Source organism: Callionymus lyra, chromosome 8 (genome assembly GCF_982586985.1).
Source record: "Callionymus lyra chromosome 8, fCalLyr1.hap1.1, whole genome shotgun sequence".
Lineage (NCBI taxonomy): Eukaryota > Metazoa > Chordata > Actinopteri > Syngnathiformes > Callionymidae > Callionymus > Callionymus lyra.
The window spans coordinates 1,799,438-1,812,202 of record NC_141825.1 but is presented as its reverse complement, the minus strand read 5'-3'; the positions used below and the strand labels follow the sequence as shown (position 1 = coordinate 1,812,202).

The window sequence follows — 12,765 nt, the reverse complement described above, 5'->3', positions numbered from 1 at the left end:
CTCGTGGGATCATATCATCAGTGCTTTAGACGTCTTATCAAAAACATTAAAAAAAGAATCCATAACTTTCAGAAAATTGCCAGGAGTTTTCAGGTCAGTATGAACTCTGATTACAATCTTGAAGGACACATCCGAACAATCACAATCCAACGTCAAGAGTCAACGGGACTGCAGACATTCCCGTCTCGGTGGCGGTCCGGACGAGGGGCAGCAGACGAGCGGTGGACCTACCATTGATGAAACTTAACCGGTCCTGCCCTTCCAAAGCCAGCCATTGACCTCCTGTCTCTCCTAGAGGAGGGAGCTCTGGCGGAGACGAGGGGTACGCTGTTTCAGTTACTGTCTCATCACGGCTAAACCTGGGTCTGATCGTGCTGCAGGTTCATTTTTTCAGCCCAGATTTGGTCCATATCAAGAGCTTCTGGCTACGGAGCACAGGATTCGTCGAGGGATCGGTTTGGAAGGGAAGAGTTATACGAGGGTCTACGCGTCACCAGCTGGCGGCGCAATTCTGGATGTCAAGGAGCTAAGCGGGGGTCAGAGGTGAGAGGAGGGAGAACTATTTCTCTTGACGCTGGCAGAAGTGGGGTGGTCAGGAGTTTTGGGGCAGCATTAGTCTGCGTTCTTCTCAAACATGCACCATTTGTCTGATGAAGTGATGACGGCAGCCTTTGTTACATGAGGAGCCTCCACGCTAGCATCTCTCCACAGGCCCGTTCTAAGAAGCAGCGGGTTTCACCGAGGACCCCTGCCTTCAGTCCAGTGATGCCACCTGAGCCGCCACTGCAGTCTGGGGTCGCAAAGGTTTGTGGTTGGTGGGCGGACGGTGTGAGCAACACTGGAGCAAAGACAGAGTCTTGGCTTTAAAGCAAATGTTTTCTATCTCATGATGACATCAGACCTGGACCACAACCAGCAGAGAGCCTCACACCCTCCACTCACCCGGGCAGACACAACTACACCCACTTTTTAAAATGTTTAAATTGAGTTCAAAATTAGAGAAAAAAAATATCTATTTAGTCTATTTATGTATAGTTGTTACTCATCAAATGTTAAAATCTTTGGAATTTAATTGGACAAAATGGTTTGGAATGGTTGAAAACAAGGTTTTTAATGAAATAAGAATTAATTGATGTTTGAAGTTACATCTCCATTCAATAAAATCTAAAATGTGTGACTATTTGTATGAAAAAGGAAGAATCAACATCTTGAAAATCTTTTTTTGTATGAAAGAAGCTGCATTTAAATTTCATAAAAACATATAAAAGTAAAGAATATAGAGAGTTATAAAAGAGAGAATATATTTTAGAACTGACTAATTCGGGCTAATTTCGTTTAAAAATATATTCTGCCATAATAAACTTAAAAAAAAAAGATATTTAAAGTAAGTATAGACATTCAAATACTTTAAATAACAATTGAATGGTTGGAAACTTAAGATAATTGATTAAATGAAACATTTTAGAAACTAGAATATATTCTAATTGTATCTTGAAATATAAAATATATTAAAAATAAAAATAACGCTTATATTTTATCTTGAAGCAGAAATATCGAGAACGGTACTATGTAATTCTGATTATGGTGTTTTAAAAACACGAGCTGGTGTGTCGAAAAACACAACAGCACCTTCAAGAAAACCCAAGCATAGTGGAAAAGGCATCATCATGAGGTCTATTCAAACATTGAAGTCATCTTGCAAACTGTGAGGAGCCCAAGTCTGATGGAGCACTGGTTTGACCACCTGATGATGAGACGGCACAGAAAGAGGGATGATGGAGTGACTCTGGCCGGCTGTGAGGGAGAAGAAGCTGGTGGAGTAGAGAGGAAGAGGTGGAGGAGGAGGAAGAAGAAATCACGAGAAAGATGGTTTGTTTACCAAAAATGCCCTCTGTCAGTCATGGAACAAAAGCAGACAGAGACAAAAAGGAAAAAAAAAAAAGAATGACAAAGTAAACGACTGATAAATGGTCAACCACAGATGAATTATTCTTTCAAAACTTCAGCTTGTCATCTGCAACTGCTGGACTGTATTTCCCAAAATTCCCTGCTGCTTTACCAGTATATATAGCAGGAGAGAAAACTACTGGTCAACTGGACGGCTCAGATTTTTGGAGGCCTGTTCAAACTGATTTGAGTTTTAGTGTGTTTTCTGGTTTCTGTCCGAGGACGTCATGCAGCATCGAGTTAGATCATAAGTTTGAATCCACATGCACTCACGATTTGACTCCAAAGCAGCACAGTTCCCAATTCAGTCCAAATATTCCAGAAAACATACCTTCTGCCACGCCCCAAGGGTACTGACGACCTCTGACCTTCTTGCCATTGACCTCAATCACCACGTTGCTGCCGACCACTGCTAGCGGCATCTTCTCCTGCGGATATTCATTAAAAACACATATTGAAATAAAGATATAAGAAATTAATAAATAAGAACTAAAGTATTAAATATAAAAACAAATAACCGACTTAAAATAGTAAAATAACCTATATTTAAGACTAAAATATAACTTAACTGACAACACAGAGTGGGTTTCGAATGTAAATCAGCTTACAATACCTTCGTCAAATTCGCTCAACATTAGTAAGTACTGATTGATAATAAGTCATGATGGAAGGATGAGTGAATTCAATCATCTTCATAAAAAAAGGCCAACATGCTACTCTCTTGACTGCACCATCCAGTTCTACTTTTTTAAGCAAATTTCCTCATACTTTTTCTCTGAGTAACTTCCAAGAGTGTCCATGAGCCTTGAGCTCAAAAATAGTCTGTAGTGAAAATCTCATCCTCCACTGCAAGTTTAGGTCCTCATGTACTAAGAATTGCATTGGTTTCCTACCAAAAAACAGGCGTACACTCAAATCCAGAAAACGGTGCACAAATATATTCAGATGTATAATCCGTGCACGACACAAATCCAAGCACTGTTCCTTTGTTCATCCAAATCAAAAATGAAAGAAAATGATGACAGAGAAACAACAACTATTAATCAGTTTATGTCAGAGTCGCACTATTTTTTCGTGTTTCACTCAAGTCGGCTCGTCATTGAGGCTTTAAAGTTTCTGACCAATCAGCAGAGAGCAGAAGTGGGACGGACGCAGCAAGAGAGTCAAACACTGGCCACAAGGCAAAGGTGACCTCTATCTCTTATTATCTACATTTGACTTCCTGCTGGGATGGATCTCTGGCTCAAAAGGCAACAGGGAAAAGTTTCCTACCTTGATTTTTCGGATGAGCTTGTTGTCCTCGTCATCCTCCGTGTCCGGAAACTCGTAGATCTTGATCTTGTGCTCCTGGATTTCTTTCATAATCTTAAGAAGAAACGTTGCTTTTAGAAGCAGCAGTCAGGGTTTGTGATCATGTGACCGAGCCAGAGGTCAACATGTCTACAGCGGAGGGATGTTGAGAGGACGAGAGCGGCACCTGTTTCTTAAACAGCTGGCACTCCTCGGGGGTCAGCGTGTCGGCTTTGGCGATCAGAGGGATGACGTTGACTTTGTCGTGGAGCCTCTTCATGAACTCAATGTCCAGCGGCTTCAACCTGAAGGTTCAACGTGAGATCGACAGTGTTGTTACTAGTCTGCTGCCCTCATGGGGTCAGAGTTGAACAATAACACGGGTCACGTGGAACAGTAAGCCATTTTATTTACTTATTTCCACAAGTTATTTTCTAAATTGAACTTAATTTACTCATAATCCAGTATTTCTTGATCACAAAAAATACCTTTTAAAATAAAGTGCTTTATATACTCATTTTATTTCTAAACATATGGAAATTATGAATAAATGTCATTTTGGAAAACTAAGAATTTAGTCATATTGATGAGGATGATGTGATGAATGTAATGAAATAATAAAAGGATAAACATCTGTGGTTAAAGTGGTTTCAATTCCAATAAGACTGTGTTAGTCCAAGAACGCAGTGAAGCCTGGGATTACATGTGGAGATGGTTTCAGATTGAAACAAAAGAAGGTGCAGTTCCGCAGGTCACCTTCTAGAGGGAGCCAAACCAAACTGAAGTGAAGCTAAGGAACTTTCACAGACCAGGGTCACAAAAACAAAGCACATACAAATTTTAAAAGGCCAAGACAACATGAGTGAACAAGCCTCAGATGATACTATGAAATAAATAATATTTTTGTGAGATTTCCACTTGCGCCACAGATGCATTACAACGATGACTATTACACTACTATAATTTCTCAATACTTGCTATGTGTCAGAGAATTTTAAGGCTGTGGCGGGGCTACAGGAGATCTGGGGTCACGTTGAAGTGACGAGGTCGGAAAGAATTTATAAAATCAAGCAACAGTCGCACGTCTTCAAACTGCTGACGACGAGTGAATGAGCGAAGCTATTTTTTGCTTATGGACCAAAAAAGTATGTAGGACAAGAGAAGAGAGGTCGCTGCTGTGGTTGTAAGACTCAAAGAGGAGCTTATATAAGAGTGTGATGGGCTGCTTCTCACACTCAGCCTCAGCGCCAGTGAAAATCTTACGCCATTTAAGGACCATCACTGTCTTCAATTTGAAATTTATTCAAACCCTAAAACAATCCTCCACTACGGATTCAATTTAAATTCCTAAATTCCTAAAATGAATTTAGTGAAAAAGTAATAAAATGGGAGTTTTGGCTTCTGAATCTGGTGGAACAATACAATTTGAGAAAATGTGTTAATTAAAAACAATGTGCAATATAGAAGTACAAAATTAATATTAGTTAGAATTTGTTTTGCACCGAAGAAGACCAGCTTTTATGGCCTAAGAATACAAAAATATACATTTTAAATTAATCTAGGTACGAAAAAAAAGTTGTTTCAAAAGATTTTGTTTTTGATGTACCCAAAGCAATAATAAGTAAATTATAAACAACATAACAAAAGCATAGTTTGTGTATTAAATCTTGATCAATAAAACATTTGTTTTGTTCATTTGTGTTCTGATATACTGGAGTTTGAATCAAAGATAAAAGAGATTTTGTTTTTTGTCTTTTAATCAAGAGTCTGAGGTGATGAGATATTATTGACCCTCACTCAGATGAGTTTGATACTTTCTAAGCACCCACCCGTGTCCAGAGGGGGCGATGAAGTACAGGCAGCAGTGGACCCGATTGTCAGGCATCGACCGGCGGTTGACCCTGGACTCGGCGTTCAGGAAGTCCTCGCATTTGCTGTCGATATAGTTGATGACCGGCTGCCAGCTGAACAAGAAACACCATCAGAAGCAGGTTTAAAATGACAGACGAGTCAACGGGGGGTTGCCGACCAGTTGCTGTTGTCCACAGCATCCCCGAACCCTGGGGTGTCCACGATGGTGAGAGTCAGCTGGACGCCTCCTTCTTTTATCAGAACTTTGGACTGCTCCACCTGCAACACATACAGAGGACACATCTCATCACCTACAGGTCGACACAAGTGTTCGTCGGAACTACTGAAAACCGAACCAAACTTTTTTCACTCTATAAAGAGGTGGTTCAGAAAGGTCATGACTTGTGTCCGTCCTCTCACACGCCGGCCTTAATCGTTCCACTGTCTACCCGTCAGGCATAGTAAAGGATTCCTCACCCACTCATGGACACCTGCTCACTGGCAGGAGAGACTTCTCATCCTCAGTCAGACTTTGCGAAGCTGTGCATGTTCTACTCATCACAGAACGTGCAGCAGAAGTCATGACAGATCCAGTTTGTACCTGCCCACACTGTCTGTGCTCTACATTTTCACTTGGTCAAAAAAATGTACATGAAATAACCACAGGTTTTATAAGGTAGTGTAATGTAAGTTTATGAACATAAAATAAGTACAACCCAGCTTAGAAAATATAATACTTAAAATAAATAGTTTTAAATTATAATTATTTGTTTAATTAGACACTTTTTTTTAATGGAGTTTTTATATGGAAGTATATCAGTGCCATCAGAATATTGAATGGATTACTTAATATTTCAAATATTGAAAGGTTGAATTTGTTTTATTTTAACTTTAATTATTCAATATTTTTTGATTCATAGCCTTTCAAATTCAATATTTAATAGAAAAATCGAAGCCATTTAAATTCAATATAAAAAATTCAAAGCCTTTTAAATTCAATATTAAACATTAAAAGTCTTAAATTCCATATAAAAAAAATTGAAGCCTTGCTAATTCAACATAAATGCAGGTCAAACATAAATGCAGACTTGTCTGTCATTTTAAACCTGCTTCTGATGTCGTTTCTTGCCACCAGACAAAACAAAGCGAATACCAAGCTACTTGATCATACCTTCAGCCAATTGTGCATTAACTTTCAGGTGACAACATCGACGCGCTGCTGCATCAGTTTATACATTTTCCTGACAAAGTGTCAACTTTGTTTTTACGTCTGCAGTTTAAACATCTTACTCTACATCTCACTATCAATCAGTAGATTCTGCTTTTAGCTCATATGTGGTGAGAATCTTTATAAGGCTTGTTCTGCGGAAAAAAGGCACTTTCTTTAAAAGTCGCGGGTTCGAACCCCGGAGCCTCATGTACTTTGAGAACGTGCACGCGTAGTTATACATGTCAGGGTCCATATGTATCAAGAATAAGATTATGAAAACATGTGAACTTCCCGACAGGTTTGAAGGTGATTTGCAGTTTTATTTTTTGTGTTCATGCCCATATGTAAAAACAATTACTCTGGAGCCCGTCTGCCATCATTTACAACAGTGTGATCCATGTCAGAAATGTTGAAAAATAACGATTATAAACTGGTCAACACGAAAAGGAAAATTTGGGATAAATTTAGAAGAAAGCGCATATATTCATAGAACAAGCATTATATAGCGTGTCTGTCTCACCAGATATGAGCTAATTCTAAAACATGACATCACTTGACAAAAGTTCGAGAGCAGGTTTCGAACCCGCAACTCCAAAAGACTTAGGTGATCACACATAAACTGACTGAGCTTCAACAAACGGTCCTATAGAGAGGGATCTGACCGTCAGACTAATACTTTGTTCCTGCTTAAATCCTTTGAAATCAGAATCTACTGATCGATCGTGACACGTAGTGTAAGATGTTTAAACTCCAGATGTTAAAACAAAGTTGACACTTTGTCAGGCAAATATTTAAACTGATGCTGCAGTGCTTCGATGTTGTTGCCCGATTGTTTATGCATGAATGACTGAAAGTAGTATCACCTAGCTTTTAACTTGTTTGGTTTCATCTGGTGGCAACATTACTTACTTACTTAGGCCTGTGGCTCCTGGAGGAGCATAGGCCATCAACGACATTCTTCCATTGTACACGGTTCTGGGCCACCCTCTCTGCTTCTTACCAGGTGGTGTCATTTTCCTTCAGCTCTGCCTCTGTGTCTTGCCTCAGGCTGTTCTTGGGTCGTCCCCTCTTCCGTTTCCCCTGCGGGTTCCATTTTAGTGCCTGGCGTGGGATGCTGGATGCTGGTTTCCTTAGGGTGTGTCTGACCCAGCCCCACTTCCTCTGTCGGATCTGTTAGTCGACTGGCTCCTGACCCGCTTTCTGCCACAGCTCTTGATTTCTGGTCTTCTCAGGCCATCTGCTGTTGAAGATGCGCCAGAGGCAGGAGTTGAGGAATGTATGGTTCCCGTTGCTTTAGTCATTCGCCACGTCTCGGCTCCGTACAGCAACACAGATTTTACGTTTGAAATGGAGATCCGCAGCTTAGTTGCCATGCTGATATGCTTTGAAGTCCAGATATTCTTCAGATGATGATGGCTGCCCGTGTTCTGACAGTCCTTGATTTGACGTCTTGCTCCGTGCCCCCCTGCATGTCCATCACAATCCCAAGTATACAAAGGACTCGACTTCTCTGATGGACTCTCCACCAACTGTGACTGGAGTTTGGACAGTGGTGTTACTCTTCAACAACTCTTTCTTCTTAAGGCTGATCTTGACTCCTGTACCGGCTGATGTTTCTGCAAGGCAAGTTATCTTGTCCTGCATCTGGCTGTGGGAGGGCGAGGTCGTCCACAAAGTCGAGGTCTTAGAGCTGCTTCAGCAGGGTCCACTTTATACCGTTTCTACTGCCTGTTGTGGTGGTCTTCATGATCCAGTCGATAACCAGTAGGAACAAAAACGGCGACAGCAAACACCCCTGGCGCACTCCTGTCCTCACCTCACAACTCTCGTACATCTGGCCAGCATTCGCCACCCTGCATGTCATGCCTTGGTAGGTGCAGCGAATCAGGGAGACAGCCTTTTCGGGAATTTTGTAGTGCCTCAGCAGCTTCCACAGGATTTCGCGGTCAACGCTTTCCAACACCTTGACATGACATGGAGCTTGGGATCCAAAGCACCTTCATGCGTTTCGAGCAGAATCCTGTTGAGAACCTTGCCGAGCACAGACAGGAGTATGATTCCCCGGTAGTTATTACAGTCCCTGAGGTCTCACTTCTTAGGCAGTTTGGTAAGGATGCCCTTCTACTCCTGCAGGATCTCCTCTCTCTCTCTCTCTTCTTCTTTAAGAGAGTGTGCAGGATGTTAACGGCCGTCTCTGTGTCAGCTTTGACGGCTTCTGCAGGTATATCGTCCAGCTGCTTTACAATTCTTGAGTGCAGCTATTGCTTTCCTGATCTTAATCTTTGTTGGCTGGCCACATTTAATCGGGAGGTCTGTCTCGGCTGACGGTATGTCTAGTGGTTCTTCTGGTGCTGGCCTGTTAAGGAGCTCTTGGAAATGTTCGCTCACCTCTTCAGTTGCTCCTCTGTTGTTGCGAGTGGATTTCCGTTTTTGTCCTTCACAGGCTTGTCTGTCCGTTCAAATCCGTTTTACGAGATTCTTCTTGACGCTGTACAGCACCCTCAGGTTTGTCCGTCCTGCAGCTTTCTCAGCTTGCTTGGCCAGGTTGTCAATGTGGTCTCGCTTGTCTTTTTTTATGCTTTTCTTAACCGCTTTATTTCACTTATTTCCCTTCCTTTCCGACCTTTTCCTCTTCCTTCTCGATAGTGTCAGAGGAGATCCACCCCTCCAGGTGCTTCCTGCCAAAGACGTCTTCCCAGGACTTCTTTACAGGTGTCTCTCCACAGCTCTTTGCCACTGGGTCTCAACGCCAGTCTCACCGTCCTCAAGCTGGTCTTGTAGAGGCTGGAATCTGACAGGCTCAGGGTAAAATTTACCCTCATTTTCCTTGATGGTAGGAGGCCCATGACGTACTTGGTATGTGCGTTTGCTGTGTTGTCGTACTTCTTGAAGCGCAGTCTCACTGAGGTCATCAATAGGTGGTGGTTGATCTGGTTTTCTGTGACTTGGTCAGGAGATCTCCACATAGCCTTGTGGATCCGCTTGGGAGGGAAGGTGCTTCCTCCAATCACAAGCTCGTTGTGGGAGCACAGGTCTGCGAACCTCTATGTATCTGGTGTTGCCAGCTGCAATCTTGGCGTTGAAGTTCTCCATAAGTACTGTTACGGCTTTCTTCCAGGATTCGGCCCAACAACTTCCTTTTGGCTTTGGTTTTTACTGCAGTGCGTCATAGTATCTTCCAGAAGGCCCTTCATGACTCAGATCATGTAGATTTAGGTTTGTTGTTGATGCTTTTGTGACATAGTATTTCTCCTAGGTAGAGTTGTTGGCCCCGTGCAAACCCCTAATCACCCAGAGGAGAGGTGGTTTAATTTCCGATTTTCCTTACTATCCTGCCTTCCATCCCTGGATATTGATCAGGGTCTGCCCATTAGTTTGGTTTTACACCAGTGTGGTGGCACTGTTAGACCTGCATTTATGTTGAATAAACAAGGCTTCAAATTTTTTATGTCAAATTTAAAGCAATTCTATGCGATTTGAAGTCGAGCAACACCAGTGGACTAAAGTGGTAGTGTTTAGCCCGACTTTGTCATTAAAGACAGAATTCTAAAAGTTTTTTGCGACTACTGCAATAACAGACTGACTTTCAGACCACATTTCCCATGATCACTCGCATAACGTCGCAAAAGTTGCCATGTCCAGGCTTGCAGCAGTTGGACGAATTTTATGTTTCCAGACTTCCATTGTCTGAATGAAGGATGGATACCGATGAGGTGATGAATCAGATTGTGGATGATGAAATACGATGCGTTTTGACGGCTTTGTAAAAAACATAACTTTGTACCGTAATTCGCCCCCACCACAACCAGCGTGATATGTAGCATGTTCACACCATCCCCAAGAACTTTTACAGTGAAAATAAAATCACACATAACGCCTCAAGTCACAGTATACGAGTCATTCAACTAGTTTTAGGGCTGTCTCACTAGTACTCCCCGAACAGAGGGGTCACTAACCGAGAGTGAGGTGAACCGGGTCAACAGAAACATGATACCTGTACATCTTAGACTGACCCACAACAGGTTAGCACCTGAAGGCTTCAGTGACACCACACACCAGCAGCAGAACCAGACACACACGTCTGCACATCCATGAATTCCCCCTTTTCCTCCAGCGCTGCAAAACGATGCTACATTCTTTCACAGGACCATTAAGTTATTTTGGATCACCCCTGTGACTCAAACTGCAGACCTCTCGCTGTAAAATAACATTCTTCAGCTTCCTCAAACACATCAACCCCAGAGCTCACACACACGAAAACACACATCCAACCACAAAAATTCCATCCGTCTCAAACACCATCACTTAAAAGTAATCTGATCAGGCTAGTGACACAACACCAGATATTTTTATGAAATGTATAAATACTTGAAGTTCTCTTTTCACTGAGCCTCAAACCACACACACAAACACAGTTTACACATGCAAAAGACAAACACATGCACATACACACATGTTCACAATTACACACACACAGTATAGCACACATTGTTGCTTATGAGTGAAGTCACGAGTACTGCAAATCAATTGACCTGGATGTGCAGCAGTGGTCACATGTTCATCAGATGTTCCTAATTAAATAGCCTTCCTGGGTTTTGAATCCAAATCTATAATTAAATCAATAAGAATTAATCCCGAGCCTACAGACTTCCAGGAACAATATATTCTTGTTTGACCACATCAGTGATAAAGAACTGAACTTTGAAATACAATGATTCTTATTACTTCATTTATTTCGTGAGTTCATTGGGTTGTCTTAAAAACATTAACCATGCCCAGTATTTATTCGACTAAAATACATTTCACTGGTTTCTGTAATGAAAGTGTTAATGGTGAAAATACCATGTATTATTTTTGGAAGTGTGTTGGTAGTGTGCCTGGTGGAGTTGGTAGTGTGCTGTGGTTTCCTAGCCCAGTATAGATAGTGTCCTTGAAGGTTCTCATTCGTCCAGGTCATGTTTATCCAAGAGGTTCAGAAACAAGTTTTTTTAGGGTTTTGAATTTAGTTTCCACCAGTTTGATGATGTATAGACTTCTATTTTTGCTGGAGCACCGGCAACAGTTTCACCACGGACACCTGTCACCACCAAAGCTTTACCTAGGAGTTTGACAAGCGCCAGATTAAAGACACAAACATTTAATCCGGAACTATTCTATGTCCCTGGCCACATATGCTATGAAAATCCAAAAGGAACAGTGACCTAAACTATTTTTTGTCCCTGAAGAGAAACTGAATATTTGGTAAGAGACGGGCGAGATGGACACGAAGACAAAAGCAAACCACACCTGGCGATGCCGTGATTGATTCATTCTGCATCACATTTCATGACCACTTTCCATTTTCCACTGTGGCAGCAACGCTCCTTGTGCAGGCCTGGGAGGGCGATGAGAGGGAACACAAACGTCTGCATTATATGTGCAGAACTCGGTCGTCACATAAGGTGCGGCCAGAGGCAACAACTGTCAAAAGTGACTTGCGCATGGTAGCATATGCACTGTGACTAACCCTGATGAATGTTTTTTTTCCAAGTGATTTGTCAAGTTGCTCCAGGGAAAGTCATACTTAGCATTAGCATTGAAACGAAGACAAGGATGGTAAAACTCAATTCCCATAAGAGGCCAGATTCCTAAACTGATGTCCAAGTAGTCAGGTTAACAAAAACAGTGTTTTAAGAAACTTCTGGATCAAGAACCAAGAATCTTAAAACAGACTTTTATCTGTAAGCCTTGTGTAAATTGCTGCGGTAGTCGTAGTATCACTTGCAAATCGGACAGTGGACTTCTATGCTTCCTGCCGTGGTCAATTAATAACTGAGAAGATTACTCAAGTAAGGACTCACTGGACAAAATGCAGGTGCATCTCCAAAAAAACAATTTGCAGACCTTATTAACTATGAAACATAAACTTCACTTAATAACCAACGCATATAAAAGTCTCAGGTTACTTCTTTGACATCATGGATAAATAGAAGTTAGTATGTCCAGGGTTGAAATCTGTACATCAGGGTTTGACTAGTAGTAAGGAATCCTAGTTCAGGTCAACTGAGGACCTACCTACACACACACACAGGTCACTTCCAAACTGGATTAATTTAGTACGGTTCATTAAATAGATTTTACAAGGATCATGGGATCGAGTAAAGTGATGATGAGTGTGGCCTTATCATGTAGCAGCCAAAAAACAAGAAAAAAAGGAAGTACGAGTAAGTGATCCAGAACTCACACACATTGCATTTAGTTCAAAATCTTAGAGACCTGCAGGGGAATTTGTGTCCTTATTATCAACCAATCTTGAAGGGAAGGTCGAGATGCGTTTAAAGCAGCATTTCTAAACCATTGTTTGGTCTGCCTTCAGTTGGCAGCCATAGCAAATGTTTAGAGCATTTGCTGATTTGGCAACTTCCAACATAAGTCATGACTTTAAAAAAAAAACCCATCTCTTCGGCACATTGTAAATTAAAAAAATA

The 12,765-nt window shown here is 41.6% G+C and overlaps 1 protein-coding gene across 2 annotated transcripts in view; it reads right to left on the bottom strand.

The window, feature by feature from the left end:
• The window catches only part of LOC148072653 (septin-7-like), a 33,839-nt gene that overhangs the window by 3,013 nt on the left and 18,061 nt on the right, over positions 1 to 12,765 (bottom strand). For both annotated transcript variants that reach the window (XM_087798214.1, XM_087798215.1), the window contains exons 4-8: positions 5,267 to 5,367; positions 5,067 to 5,201; positions 3,425 to 3,542; positions 3,220 to 3,312; positions 2,279 to 2,375 (exon numbers count right to left, since the gene is read on the bottom strand). In XM_087798214.1, coding sequence (XP_087654340.1) covers positions 2,279 to 2,375; positions 3,220 to 3,312; positions 3,425 to 3,542; positions 5,067 to 5,201; positions 5,267 to 5,367 — 544 coding nt within the window. The remainder of the gene's footprint in view (positions 1 to 2,278; positions 2,376 to 3,219; positions 3,313 to 3,424; positions 3,543 to 5,066; positions 5,202 to 5,266; positions 5,368 to 12,765) is intronic.